The following is a 15,529-nucleotide window of genomic DNA, read 5'->3' as shown; positions in this document are numbered from 1 at the left end:
AAGATTGCAGGAGAGCAAGGAGTATACCATGATATGGGAGCTGCTGATTACAGGTTGATTTGAGTGAAGACAGGTGGCCTGCATTGGCATCATGTTTTGCCCACTCTGCAGCATCTACCTGGTGACTTAAGAGGTTTGTGATCTGCCAGACACTGTGGTGATTCACTCAGGCAGAAATTATCTGGGCCTAATTCCTGATGTACATGTCATATAATCTATGAGGTCAGAGTTGAACAGCATCAGAGATTTGTGTCCAGGAGCTGTTTTAGTTTTCTCTGATTTGGCTGAGCATCTGAATAATTACTGCAGCAAAAATATAAAAGTTATTAATATGTGTTGGAAGAACATTCTTTGGGAAACTGGAGGTTCATGGCTGACCAGAAAATGTGTACTGTATGCCATAGAAACATTATAAACTCTGATGCCTCACTGTTTCTCGGAGATGGGGTATATCTATTGGACAGGAGGCAGAGGATCTTTCTGTCAAACACAAAATACTCAATATTTTGGAACAGAAACCCTGTCTGTGATTTCTGCTACACACTCTACCCTCCCACCTATTCTAAAACACAACCAGAAACACTGTTCCACTGTAACATAATTGGCCTTTGCTCCAGGTACTGCATGTCAGTCCGGTTATGGGGAGGGGCGATCAGGTGGAAGGGGAAGTAACAGGAATAGAAATGTTTGTATACCAGGGAGTGAAGTGTTCGAGGAGATATGTTCCCTGCTTGCAGGCGGTGGTGGAGGTTGGATAAAGTAGAAGAGAGGGGGGCCAGGTGGAGGGGGAACTCAGTGAATGGGTCAGGGGCATGGCCGGGGAGGAGTGAAGAATCGGGGCTGGTGAGGCAAAGCTGGTGTATTGTGGGCATGTGAGGTGGTGTTGGCTGGCTCAGTATGCAAATTGTGGGACATGGTATGGAAAAAAAAAATCCAAATTAACATAGAGTTCAGGTTGCTTTGCAGTATGTCGCCCTCTTGCAGAATGCTGAGCTGGGTAAAACTCAAACGTCTGAAAACCAATAAATGTAGTTAAGTTTGTCCATGCAACATGAAAGGCAGGTATCACAGGCCTTAAGCCTCCCCAAACAGCCCCATGTGGCCCTGCCTATTCTCCGCCCCGAGGCCCCCTCCTGCTTGCTGCTTCCCCCTTGGCCCCAGGCCAGGCAGGCTGCTCCTTTTCCTGGAAATGGGCTGGGGCTAGGGCAGGCCAGCCTGCAACCAGAACTTGGGGCGGCTGGGGCTGCCCCGCACTGGGGGGAGCCCCCTGGCACTGGGAACGTGCCACCCGGCACTTCAGGGCTGGGAGCTCTGGGGCTGCCCGCCTGATGCTTAGGTCACCCAGCATTAGGGCTGCCCCGCACTCCGGGGCTGGGGCCGCAGTGCCCTGTGCTGGGGAGTGCTGGGGGGGACTGGGGCAGTGGGGCCAGCAGCTGCGGGTGGGGGCCCTTGGGGCTTCAGTAGGAGAGGAGGGGGGGCGGAAGGGTGGCAGGGCCTCGGGCAGAAGGGTGGGGTGGGGCTAGCCTCCCCAAACGGATGACTCACATGCTACCCATGCCATGCAACCTTAATTCTGCCCTCTTTCAGCAGTGCTGAAGTAACACACACACCTTTACGCTGCCAACCCCACCGTTGATGAAAAGTACAAGTTCTTCATCTTCTTTTGATAACCCATTCTCTCTCACCCACAGGATTGCATCTAACACAAAGTACAAAAAGGAAAAAGAGAGAGAGAGAGAGAGAGAATGATTCTATAGTTCAGTTGTTAGGGCACCCACATGGGAGGTGGAAGACCCTGGGTCAATCCCCCTGCTCCAATCACTCTTTCAATATTTATCCACAGTGGAACAGCTTCAACAGAGAGCCTGAGGGTGATGTGATCCACATCAGACTATCCCATAGCTCAATGATTAAAGTACTCTCCTAAGAGGTGGGAGACCCCTCCTCAAATCCTTTCTCTCTCTCTCTACCAGAGGGAGGGGAATTAAACCTGAGTCTCCACATTCCAGTCAAGTGCTCTAACCACTGAGCTACAAGTTATAAGGTGGGCCACCACCTCTGGCAAGATTTTGAATAGGACCCAATCCAGGGGTATGCTCAAAGGGCTCCTGTTGGATTGGACCCCACACACAAGATGAGCAGCCGAACACCTATCTGCTGTTTCATGATTCTCTCTGGAGTGTAGGTGGGAGATACGTGTCCAGACGTCTAGAAGGAGGCAGCAGTATGCATGCTCAGAGGCAGAAACGTAGGCATCGGGAACATTTACCCTGAAAACTTGGGCACTGAGTGAGTTTAGGCACCTACATGGTTCAGTGGGCGTTTTGTGGATTGCAGTGGAGCCAAAACTGGGATTTATAAGCCTAAACCCAAGACTTAGGTGCCTAAAGCTGGGCTTTACCTTTACCAAAGTACCTTTGTAGATCCCACCCTATTCCAATTATTTTCAGTTCAGCAAAGCACATACCTGTGGTTTAATACCACAGACTAATACTAATACAAACACATTTAACTTCCTAAGTGAAGGACTAATCTGTGAGAGTGCTTTGGGAGCAGGAGGAGCAAAAGGGAAACCTTGTCTGACCTGTGAAGTCTGATGACATGAGAAATAAATGTAGCACTGACAAGGGATGAAAGAAGTAAAATTAATGACTGGTAAACTCTGACACCATTGCAGATAATGCAGTTATAAGATAAAGCCAAGCCAAACCCCCAGCAAAGGGAAAAAGATCATCCAAATTCAAGAACAGGTGATACTCTATAAAGGGACAGATAGGCTGGTAGTTATACTGAGTTGTGTGAATTTAAAGACAATGTTTACTATAGGTATTTAACACAGTAAGTATGAAAAACCTCCTTGCCAGTTGTCAAGATAAGCTGATATCTTTTAATGCAAGATGAAGGTATGTTAGAATGAAGTTCTAACGCCTGGGTAGGAGGCATTATTTTGGCCTTTTTTTTTTTAAACAGACACAGCAGAAAGGAATGTAATTCCACATATATTTCTCCACTGTGACATTTACTGAAATCTGTTTTAAATCAAGGCTAAGAAAGAAAATTGAAACCCTAATTCAAATGGATAGACTAATGTTGTCATGTAACTGACCAAATTTAACATAATGACATTTTACTAGTCGGACACAATTAAATGCTTTGATTCTCCATCAGACTTTCCCCTGCAGAAATTGCAGCCAGCATTATATGCCTCATGCAGTTATTTGGATGGAGGTCAGACATGAGCTCAGTTAGGCTCAATTCCCACAGGGCATACAGGAGCATTTCAAACCAGTTTGGCTACAGTCAAATAGAGTTGTAGAACAGTTTGTAGCCACTCTAGTGTTGCAACTCTATTTAAATACTGTGGTAGAACCCTGCTGACAGCACCAGTGGTGGGGACAACTCATTCAACAAAGTTTTGGTGAACATAGTAGTTGTATTGCTTTTGGGGGGGGCGGAAGGCTTGAGAGCATACTGCCAAAAATGAAGAAGTGAAAAGGAACTTTTTTGTTGGTGTCTGTGTAAGGGGACTGTTGCCCCCTTACTATCATTCAGTGGGGATGTTTCAGTTGCTAGCTCCCAGTACTCAAAGGGAAAGGTCGATGGGGAATCCGGACCCTGAGACTGACAGTCCCCAGGAACAATGGGGAGAGGCCAAAGCTCTAGGTCAGCCTGAATGACAGGGCGGGCAGGCTAATCAGGGAGTCAGGAGGCCAGGGAGGTCCCGTCCTCCCTGTGAGCTGGAATTGCCTGGTCAGACAGGGTGGGGCCGAGCTAAGGAGAAAGCAGGGGCCTGAGTTTAGCTGGGGAGCAGAGCTGTGCCGGAAACAGAGAGAGCAGCCCCTGTCGTGGGAGCAGAGCTGCCGCCCCAAAGCCAGAGGCACAGCCCAGAGAGAGCAGACTTGCCCTGGGAGCAGAGCTGCAGCAACCAGAGCCAGAGGGGCCAGAAAAGCAGCCCATGAAGCAGGTCAGTGCTGGGAGCAGAGTCACAGAAGCAGCCTGCAGAGCAGCCCTGTCCTGGGAGCAGAGCTGTAGCATCCAGAGCCAGAGGGGCCAGAGAAGCAGCCCAGGGAGCTGGAGACAGAGCAGCAGCAGTGCTGAGACAGCGTGGAGCTGGAGCTAAGACAGAGTGGTGCTGGAGCTGGGGCTGGGACTGGAGCAGTCCAGAGCCGGGTGTCATGAACAGCTGGAGAGTGTGAGGGGGGACCTTGGGCTGTGGCCCCAACGCAGGGAGATGCCTCAGCCAGGAGGCTCTGCAGGCCAGACTCGAAGAAGGATTGGTAACTCTGACAGGGCGGAGGCAAAGCTGGGAAGAAGGGCCCTGCCATCTAGAGCCTGTGGCCACCACCAGAGCGAGTATCCAACCCACAGCATCCCTGCAGCACAGCCAGAGCCTGAGAAGGAGGCCTGGGACTTACAAGGAACAGACTGTGAACTGCCCTGACATTCCTCTGCTTACATCTGGTTGGCAGAGTTGCTGTCTGAATGATTATTTTAATGCTGCTGGGAGGTCTTGTTGTAAAACTAATTTGTGTTAAGGCTGAGCCTTGTCTTAGAACCTTGTATAGTGTTATAAGCTGAAACCATGCTAAAACAGTATTGGCTCTGAGTTAAAAACAGTTGTCAAGCATAGTGTTGCTTAGAAAGTGCTTGTAGATCTCAGTTTTTGCTCCAAGTATGGACAGGTCTTAGTAGCAGGAGGTGTGCTGTGGATTGCCCTTCAACACTAAATTAAGATGCAGTCAATCTGAATAATAAACAGCAAGTTACCTGAATTATGTACCTTCCAGTGGTTTGCAGTAATAGTCTTGCAGGCCTCTTGCTAACATTGTGATATCAGAAGGGGTTGTCCAGACATTGCATAAAGCAATAGGGGGTGATTGGGTCCTTAATTTGCATGTTTGTTTCAGTGCTACAAAGTGTTACTGGGGGTAGATGAGTCTTGAAAATCACAAAAAAGTGTATTGTGGAATTTACTGACAGCCCTGAAGATCCTTGGGGAAGGACTGTGGCACCTAGTCCTTAATGGGACGGAGTTGATTTTTCCCCAATTCTTCAGGAAGTCTTTGTCAACTGACTACCCTGACTCTGAAGCTTAATGACTTAATTGTCAACATTGCCAACTATTTCACTGCTGATCAAATCACACAAGATAGAGGGCCAATGAACAGCTGATGTCATTTGTATGCAGAGCATGCAAGAAAAGAAATGATAATTATTCTGTACAATTTGCTGAGAGTGATGACTTTGGGGCATCTTAAGTAGACAGGGCTTGGTTGAACCAACTCATAAGCACTGCCTTATTGGACCAGACCAATGGTCCATCAAGCCCATATCCTGTTTTGTGACAGTGACTGGTGTCAGTTGCTTCAGAGAGAATGAACCGAACAGGGTAATTACTGAGTGATCCATCCCATCATCCAGTCCCAGCTTCTGGCAGTTAGAGGTTTAGGGACATCCAGACAATGAGGTTGTGTTTATGACCATCTTGGCTAATAACCATTTATGTACCTACCCTCCATGAACATGTCCAGTTCTTTTTTTAACCCACTTTTATCCTTCACAGCATTCCCTTGCAATAAACTCCACAGGTTGATGTGTGTTGTGTGAAGAAATATTGCCTTATGTGTGTTTTGCTGCCTATTATGGGTGACCCCTGGTTCTTGCGTTAATTGAAGGGGTACGTAAGACTTCCTTATTCACATTCACCACACCATTCATAACTTTATAGACCTCTATCATACCCCTAGCCCCTTAGTCATCTCTTTTTAAAGCTGAACAGTCTGTCTTTTTAATTTCTCCTCATACAGAAATTGTTCCATACCCTTAATGATGTTTTTTTTGCTCTCTTGGTGACTTTTCCAATTCCAGTATCTTTTCTGAGATGCGGCAACCAGAACTGCACTCCGTATTCAAGTTGTGTGCGTACCATGAATGCATATAGTGGCATTATGATATTTTTGTCCTATTAGCTATCCCTTTCCTAATGGTTCCTAACATTCTGTTAGCTTTTTTGACTGACATTGCACATTGAGCAGATTGTGACATATTATACCTTGGGGGAGTGTCTTGTAACCCCCATATTCCTCATTTGTATATAACTGTAATATTGAATATAAAGTGTGCCATGTGAGGTATCAGGGAAAAGGTTATGATTGGCTGAATGTCACTGTTCTATCTAAATATGTATATCATTAGTGTATATGAAGTTATGACAACGTGTTGTATGGTTGCCACGAAAATATGCTGTGGGTTTGGGAAGTACTCAGACACTAGCTCTCCAGAGACAATGACAAGGGAGGTAACCAACACCCAGGGGGGGTGCTGAATAGTAATCACCAGCCATTGTCCAGCAAGGGAGCTACAATGCAATGATTCACCTGCATAAGGCCACACCAGGGGAATTGCTCAGCCTTGCTTGGGGACTCAGCAATGCCCACCAGATATGCCTGGACTTGTGTTCTCGAAGCACATGGACTAAGGGTATAAAACAGAACACAGTGGCCACATGCTGGGCCTTTCTCCTGTCCCCACCTATGCTGCAAGCAACAAGGACACTCAGAAGACTGAAGACTTTAACAGAGGAGAATAAGATGGGTGAGAAACACCAATTCCCTATGCTCAGTGCAACCCCTGAACAATAACTAAAGAAAGAACTAAAGAGATAAGGTGTGTTCTGGTATTGAGAGAGACTAGCTTTTGGACTTACACAGAGCTCTTCACCGCCTGGGAGTCATATGGAAGGATAAAACCAAGTGTCCCCATCACAAGGCAAACAGAAGATACATCACAGAGCACAGATAAGAAAAGCAACTCTTTGATCAGAATAATATTCCAAATACAGTTATCAAAAAACGCCACACTCCCTCTCCCGATATACACTCCCAGGCAGGCTGGACTAGAGTCACGTTCAGAGAAACCAAAAATGATCTCATTAGCTCTTTCCTCTATCTTGTCTTTCCCTCAGTGAGGTATGAAGAGTCTCTCCTTCATGAGATTTCCAAATAGTTTGTAAACTCCAGTTAGAGTGTGTGTGGAGAGCTGGGGTGGGAGAGCACCAACTGCAGCCAGGTAGCCTTTGGGCTTTTCCTTCTCTCACAGAAGACTGGCCATTTGTTCAATTTATCAAATGGATGAGTTGTGAAAAATAGCCTTTTTCCTTCCTTCCTTCCTCCTAGGCAGGAATTCCTAGGTTCACTGGGCCCAGTTTCATCTAAACTTAAAAAAAGAAAAAGATCTCTGCTTTCGCAAGTGTGGCCAACTTTGTGAGGCCTATTTACCCCCTTTTATTTTCTGTCACCCTCCAGATTATTTCTTTTAGCTAGACAGCCCTTCCTCCAGATTTGAAGTTTCTGGCAGGTTTTGCAGGGTGGAGCCACGTGCGGTATCTGTCTGAAGGCCAAACCAGTAAACTCTGCCTGTTCTAGCCTGGTGTGGAGTTTATACACTCTTGTGAAATTTCAGAAAAATACACTTGGAGCTTTTCCCCACATTTCTTCTGTGGATTTTTCAATACACATCCCCAAAACAGTGCAAGTGCTGAGCCAATATGTCATTTAACCACTCGAGTGTCCTGGAATCTAGGAAGCAGAGTGGGAGGCAGGAACAACCTAGCATTCACCTGCTAGGGTTATAGACAGCAGTAAAGCATGTATTCTCTATTTAAAGATACAAGGTGGGTGAGGTAATATCTTTTACTGAATGAACTTATGTTTGTGAGAGAGCCAAGCTTCCAAGATACACAGAGCTCTTCTTCAGGTCTCTGTATAGCTCGAAAGCTTCTCTCTCTCACTAACAAATAAAAGATCCCATAAAAGATATTACCTCACCCACCTTGTCTCTCTAATATCCTGGGACTGACACGGCTACAACTATGCTTCATATTCTCTATATAGTCATCCTCTCTCTGCTGTTAGAAGAGAAAATGTCAAAATTAATTAATCTAACAATTATTCAAGTGAATAACTCAGATTCTGAAGTGTGAACAGTTTAGCGGAACTAGAATAGACTTTGGCTTACCATGGCAAGGTGCTCTTATGAATGCAATTTACAGTAGGAAAGCTTTGACTCAGAGTGGAATTTCCACTACACCATAATGCTCACTCATTGGAGAATCTAATGATTATTTTCATCCTTGATTGTTGGGATTAAGACAGAATTGTGGTCTTAATCAAACCTGTCTGGGAGAGAAAAGAGAAGCATTCTCCCCTTTAAAACATGTTCTATTAGTAAAAAACAGATCTAACTGGGCATCTCAGGCATTTCCCCTCAGATCATGTACTCAAGTTTATTTATGGATGAAGATTCACAGTAAATACAGTACTTTTTCAAAATCAAATTTCTCACCAATACACGTCTCATTCTGGAAAAAAAAAAAGCAAGATTTGGAGGAATTCTAAAAATGGGAAGTAGCACAAGAATCAAATGCAATGATAAGTCAATTTTCTCTGCAGAGATCTGTGTTTGGCTAGGGTGCACCAGAAGTCAGTTATTTCTTTTAAATTATTGTCCAGTTGTTTACAAAAAGGTCAACAGTGGGAAGTCTCACCATTACATTAGCAAGGGGGGAAAGGTATCAATTTTTGAATCAATGGAATAATTGCCCCCTTTCCCTGCCCCCGCGCACTGGATTTACTTTAATTACAGTTCAGAGACTGACTATATCTTAAATCTCAGTTCTGAAAATAGTTGCAATACATGCCTTTAGTTTTGGCCACCAACAGATGGCAGCACTTGAATATCAAAGTCCTCATCTGAGACCGGATCTTCAGTCCTTCCAAAACCAAAATTCTCCCTTTAGCTCAGGAACCTGATTGTGGAGTCTGCACTCAGCAAAAAAAACCTCCCTATTGAAGTCAAGTTTTGCCTGAATATGGATTGCAGAATTAGGTCTTTGAATTGGCTGGTTGTTGACAATTGGTAATAACCAGACAACAATAACAACATTATAATACTAAGCATTTGCTCTTCTTCAGCAGCATTTATCCAAGGATCTCAAAATACTTTACAAACATTAATTCCTCCTATGAGGTAATTATTAATCAGAGTATTTTACAGATGTGGAAACTGAGGCACAGAAAAGGCATAACTGGCAAGTGTTGTGTTCAGGTGTGACATTTTATGCAACTTACAAATATGTGGTATGGCTCATTAAGTAAATTGCACATTTACAAGTAATTTGTGTACGACCATAGCCCTGGCTTCATCTTAAAGTCAACGTACTCTCCCTCAAACAGTGGTAGGGGCAGGACATGGAACTGCACAAAATTTGTCAGCTGTGACAGGTGGCTGTATGGTGAAGGGCACCAGGGAAGGTGGTGGGGTGCTGTGTGGGGAGGAAGATGGGTTTGTGTGGAAGATGGTGGTGTCTGGGAACTGGCAGAGTAGAGATGGGGGGAGCAATGGGAGGAGTATCTGAGGGAAGGTTTCAGAGTAACAGCCACGTTAGTCTGTATTAGCAAAAAGAAGAGGAGTACTTGTGGCACCTTACAGACTAACCAATTTATTTGAGCATGAGCTTTCGTGAGCTACAGCTCACTTCATCGGATGAAGTTGGATTTGTGGGGGTTTCTGGGGACAGCTGGATAACTTAGGGGAGAAGCTTGGGCCAGCTCGTTTTCTGGGGGACGTCGAGGGGGAAAGGCTGGGGTCACGATATGCAAAAAACTGGAGGTTTTGGCCAGGGGGAAGACGGGGCCGGCTGGGGTTGCCAGGGCTGGGAGGAAGAGCTGTGGGGACTGACTGGATTCAAACATTTGAGGGGCTCGCTCGCTGGAGGGGATGGGGAAGGAGCCTAGGACCCCTATTGCCCCTGCCCCTCCCCCTCCTCTGGGCTACTTTCCCTGCGCGGGCCCAGCCGGGGGCACGATGAGACTGGCCACTTGGCTACTGCCCCCCAGCAGATGCTACAACAGGTGCTGGTGGCCGCAGCGCCGGGGGGGGTCGGAGGCGCCAGCAGCAAGCCCGGCCGCCCAGGCGCTGACGTCCCGCGAGCGCGAGGCTCCGAGAGACGCAGGCCCGCGGCAGCCTGGCCCCAGGCAGAGGCGGTTGGTGCGGGTCTCCCGCGGGCCGTTGTCTAAGCGCCAACCCGGCCTCTGACCGGCACCAACGACTCTGGGGCTGCGGGGAAGCCCCCAAGCGGCGCTGCTCTGCGGTGAGCAAGGTCTGGGGCCGCCCGCAGCGCAGGGGTGGAGAAGGGTCAGGGGCGACGAGCGCTGCCCGGAACTGCAGCGACCCCCTCCCACCGCGGCCTGAACAGCGCGCAGAGCAGGCAGCGCCTGCGCAGTGTGAGCGGTGCAACGGCGCTGAGATCGCTGAGGTGGGGCTCGGCCACGCTCCCTGAGATGCGGTCTCAGTTGTGGCAGGCAGCACAAGTCAATCGACGATCTCAGTCCACCGACGGAGCGCCGCCTCGGAACCTGTTTCAGTATCCTAGCGCATGCGCCGTAGCGACGCGTCGCTCCTCTCACAGCCACTGTCACCAGGGAGGAGGGTACTGCCGCCGCGTCCTGCGGGCGTTGAGGGGCGGGCGCGCGCAGGTGTGTGTTGGGTACCGCGCGGGCGTTGTGGAGAGGGGCGCGCGCGCACGGGGTGTCTCGCAGGCCGCGGGGGGGGGGGTGTCAACATGTCCGGTATGGGGGCTGGTTCGTGCGGCTCCGGCTCCGGGGCCTGTGGCGGGGGGGTCGCCGCCGCCGCCTCCTCCCCGGGCGGGGGGGTGTCGATGTTCCGCTGGCTGGAGGTGCTGGAGAAGGAGTTCGATAAGGCCTTCGTGGACGTGGACTTGCTGCTGGGGGAGATCGACCCCGACCAAGCGGACATCACCTACGAGGGGCGGCAGAAAATGACCAGCCTCAGCTCCTGCTTCGCCCAGCTCTGCCACAAGGCGCAGACCGTGTCCCAGATCAACCACAAGCTGGAGGTGAGGGGGGAAGGGTTAGGGACGTGAAAAGGACGGGGCATGAAGGGGGTGGAGCTGCGGGGCCGGGGGTTGAGTTGTTAGGGGAGGTGGGAAGTAAAAGGGCTTGACAGACCGAGGGGTACTTTCCCCGCAGTGCTCTGATTGCTGCACTGGCCTCCCATTGGATAGACTGGGATTCAAAGTGTCTGTTCTGCTGTTCAAAGTCCTCCCTGCTCTTGGGACACCTCTTGCTCGCCTCAGCTGGAGCTTGGCTTCCCATGGCAGCTATGGGCTCCTAGTCTAATTAATCCGTGGACTAGTACAAAAACACACGACTTCAGCGTAGCTTTCTTAGAATATTCTTTTCACAACTCAAAAACCAAAAAGCCACCTAACCAGATGAACACATTCAAGAATCTATAACCAAAAAAGCACTGTTACCTACAGAAGGAAGTGGGGAAGAGTATATTGTAAAAACTGAAGGCACTCAGGTATTATGGTGATGTGCACTGTGTAAGAACCTGGATGGGTAGTAGTTAGATTGACCACCAACTCTAGCTCTCTCATTCCTCTGAATGATTCATAAGTAACTTAAATTGCCTTTAATGTGATCACCCCCTTACGAGTAAGCTACAGCGTGGCCTATTGCAGAAATAGTTGACTGTGGGAAGAAAATACCTTGGCCTTGGTTTTAATCCTGTTTTTTCCTGGCAGCAAGACATGGGTGTGCAAAATATCCCTTGGGTATTAGTAACACAGTAGCCGAGATGGAAAATATTTCAAAGTAGAGTACAAATGAATTCAGTAGATAACTTTGCTCATTACAAACAAATGTGATCTTGTATCTCACAGGAGTGCTTTCCAGACTGATGTTTATGGTATTATTTATGTGTGTGTTGCTGTACATTCGATATAACAAGGTTCCTGCTTGACAAATTTAATGTATATAGTTATAATATGGTGGTTTACTGAGTAGTTACAATAGACAAAATCAACATGGATAGCATGTTATGGAAGTAGTATTCCGTTTTATTGTACCCTGTGAAACAGGTGGGTTTTATGAGCTATTTGAAAGGGAAGGAAGATGCATGGCAAATATTGATTTGGAAAGTTGTTCCATGTATAATTACTGGGGAAAACAAACATTAAATTTTGAATGAGGGAGAGAAAAAGGGAACATTTTGAGAGAGATGCTTCAGTGGAGCATGTGGAGTGGGACTGAGACAGGCTATAAGAAGCAATGAAGACTGAAGATGATATTGGAATTGTGGAGTGAACAGAGACAATGCTCTTGATAGTGGGGGCACAATTTAAAGCAATGGTTTTCAACCTTTTTGAGCTGAGCCCGCTCACCCCAATTTAAGTTACAATTTTTGGTTGCACCTCCCCCCAAACCAGACAAAAGGTGAGTCAAGGGGTGGAGGTAATGCTCCCTCCTGAACGTGTGAGGCTGAACTGCAAGGCGATGCTGCTTATCCTCCCCCTCTCTCTCCCCCGAATGTTCCTCCATGGCCCTCAGTTTGAAAACCTCTGATTTAATGGTTCTGGTAGTATATAGTGAGGTTCATGGTGGGGCATATAAACCCTGACAGAAATCTGGGTGTACACCATGACCCTGCATGCCCGCCCCCCACATACATGCACCTCATCTCTGGGAGTGAGTGCTTGAAAAGTGAGGATAAGCTTTTTCATGTTAGTGAAATAATTTTCCATTGAGCAATTACTTTTAATACATATTTGATGTATACAGGGTTTTTTTTGGTCTTTTAAAAATATCCATTTAAATGATTAACTTGTGCATTGTAGTTTTCATGATATCCATTTTGAGAAACCTTAAGTTTTAGAGGCATATATTTGAAATGGAAACTGCTTATTTGAAGGTGCTTATGATACAGTTACAAGCTATGATGAGAATAAGTTCTTTGTCTTTATTACAGACCTTTAATCAAAAGAACTGGTGCTCAACATGAAGGATACAGTTACAAATTTTGAAACAACTCACCTGGGTCAATATTGGTACTTGGAACATGATCAGTAGACTCACTGCAGTTTAAAATTCATGTTACTCTCTTTTATATAGTAATTAAAATGACAACCATTACCTAGTAGCTGGCTACAAGGATTTAAAAGCACCTGCATATTTTAGTTTGAAGCCTTCATTAGGGTCATGAAACTGCAGCGAAAGTCTGTTTGGTGAGGGTACCAACATTTACTCAGAGGGACAAGGTGGGTGAGATAATATCTTTTATTGGACCAACTTTTGTTGGTGAGAGAGACAAGCTTTCGAGCTTGTAGGCAGAGCTGTTTTGAAAGCTTGTCTCTCTCACCAACAGAAGTTGGTCCAATAAAAGATATTATCTCACCCACTGTCTCTCTCTAATACCCTGGGACCATTATAGCTACAACAGCACTGCCTATAACATTTACTCAGGTCACTTGCTTCAACTGTCATCTTAATTTTTACGTAAGCTGTTAGTAGTATCAGAAAACAAATCATGAATTCTGTTTTTATCTGGATGAGTAAGATACGTTGACTTTAAGACATTGAAGTACTACTGATTATCTGAAACGAAGGTCCCCCAATTCGGTAGATTCTTGTATGTGAGTTGTCTTACTGGATTTGATGAGACTGTTTGTTTATATTTTTGTCTGTGCCCATCACCATAGTATCTGTGTAATGGTATATATGTGCAGAAGTGTTTGCAGGACTGTGGGCCAACTGTATAGAAAGGGTTGCTCTGTGAAGGTAGAAGGTGCTAGTAGTGGTGCCAAAGTGCTACTTCTCTTCCTCCTCTCTATATTTTCCAAAGGGTTTTCAAAGCATTTCTAAATTTATTTATTTTTTAAAATTCTCTTGAAATGTCAGTATTTTAGCATTGCATCTTAAACACAGGTCAGTAGTCTATTTACATACTATTTTGAAGAGTATAAGCAAATAAATAAGTAATGCCTGTATCATGTTCTTTTGTTTTGTTTTTTTGTTTGTTTGTTTTAAATCAGAACTCCCCTGTAGAGCTGTAGTGGTCATGTTATTGCATTGCAGACAGGCAAATAGAGAAGTGCTGTTGAATTAAGTGTAAGATCTTGGTTTGTTCGGCAAATTAAATACACATTTTCTTGTCAAGGAAGTTGCCCTTGAGGGCCACAGTTTAGTGCCTTGTGGGCCATGGATTGGACACTCCTGCTCTAAGGAGTTTGGTACTTAAAAATGTTTGTATATTGTCAGCACTTAGATATTACTACAGTGAACGGCAGCAATATAAAACTTTAAGATAGTCAGTAATTTAAGGATAAAAAACATTCCAGGGATGCTGTAGTAAAATTGGTATTGCAGACCCAGGAAATTCAGGTTATGATTACATTTAAAAGAAATCCAAACGGAGATGCATAGTTAAGACACCCAGACAACCTTAACTCTTCCCTGTAGTGACAACATGCAATAGGTGTACAGTTACGATTAGTCCATAATAGTGTCTGTAGTCCCACATTAGTTTAATCTGATTTGTAAAGGCATATTAGATTTGTTTTCATTGTTTTTCTTCATGTCAGTACAGGGTAGAGTTCAGGTTAAGCAGATTAAGTAAGCCTCCTATTGCTACAATCTTTCTGGAAGTCATCTTGGCTTCACTCTTATTGGGAAAAATGGACAATGGTGGTGGTTTTGAAAGAGGGCATCTTGACTGTGAATGCATGAGGCCTCGAGCCCATTGAGAACAATAGGAGATGACAGCCATTTTGAAATAGTTCAAGAAATTCCCTATAGTACATTATTTATCAGTCTCTTCTGAAAAAGAAATTGTTGTGAAAAATAACGGGGGAAATGACCATTACTTGTTTAAAAAAAAAAAAAAAAAACAACAAAAACCAATATTTTACTGTAGTCCATGCATGAAATTTCAGTGAATTTTAGCTTGTAGGACGTTTCAAATGTGTGTTATTCCACTGTTAAGATCATTCTGGATGAAAAGTGGCCTGAGATAGGGTGTTACATTTATTAAAGGATCTTTGTTTAATTAGGCTAATGGATTTATTTATAAATTCTTAAAATTTATTCTGTACTCAGAGTAAATGTTGCGATTTTGGAGGTTACACTCTATTCTTTGTGTGTAACAAACTGTTTGAATACCTGCGCTTCCAGTACAAAGCTGAACTCATCCTTAACTATGAGACTGTGACTTGCATTTCCATAAACTGTCTTTAAAGAGGCCACACCAAAACCTCTAAGGTGCCCTGACAATCAATTGTACTTAAAGTAACAGAGGCTGCAATTCAGCAAAAACACGTAAGTGTTTAACTTTAAACACACGAATACTGTAGCCTCCCATGCTTTCTTATAGGCTTAAGTACTTTGCTGAATCAGGCCCATTATGATAACTGCTCAGCATCTTAAATACTCATATACAATTAACTTGTTAACTCAGCTGGCCGGGAGCATTAAATAATCATGTATAGGTAACAGTAAGGTTTCTGTCTTACCAAAAAAAAACCCAAAACAAACATGCAGGTGGAACCCTGTATCCGTACAGAGCCCCATTTGTTTCTGTACAAGTGTGAAGTCCAGATTAAGATTAAATTACAGGTTTGGGGTCTTACTCAGCTAACAGTAAATCAAGGAACCATGTCTAAAATGTTTAT

General features: G+C 45.3%; 1 protein-coding gene across 4 annotated transcripts in view; it reads left to right on the top strand.

The window, feature by feature from the left end:
* The first annotated feature begins 10,038 nt into the window (after nucleotides 1–10,038).
* Nucleotides 10,039–15,529, top strand: part of GOPC (golgi associated PDZ and coiled-coil motif containing) — a 53,694-nt gene continuing 48,203 nt past the window's right edge. The window contains exon 1 of one of the 4 annotated variants that reach the window (XM_027819167.3): nucleotides 10,039–10,915. In XM_027819167.3, the coding sequence (XP_027674968.2) occupies nucleotides 10,436–10,915 (480 nt within the window). In that variant the 5' untranslated portion in view covers nucleotides 10,039–10,435. The remainder of the gene's footprint in view (nucleotides 10,916–15,529) is intronic. The other 3 variants (XM_043542844.1, XM_043542843.1, XM_037894690.2) reach the window with 3 other exon arrangements.

This window comes from Chelonia mydas, chromosome 3 (genome assembly GCF_015237465.2).
Source record: "Chelonia mydas isolate rCheMyd1 chromosome 3, rCheMyd1.pri.v2, whole genome shotgun sequence".
Classification (NCBI taxonomy): domain Eukaryota; kingdom Metazoa; phylum Chordata; order Testudines; family Cheloniidae; genus Chelonia; species Chelonia mydas.
The sequence above is the reverse complement of the archived record's forward strand: the minus strand, read 5'-3'. Positions and strand labels throughout refer to the sequence as shown.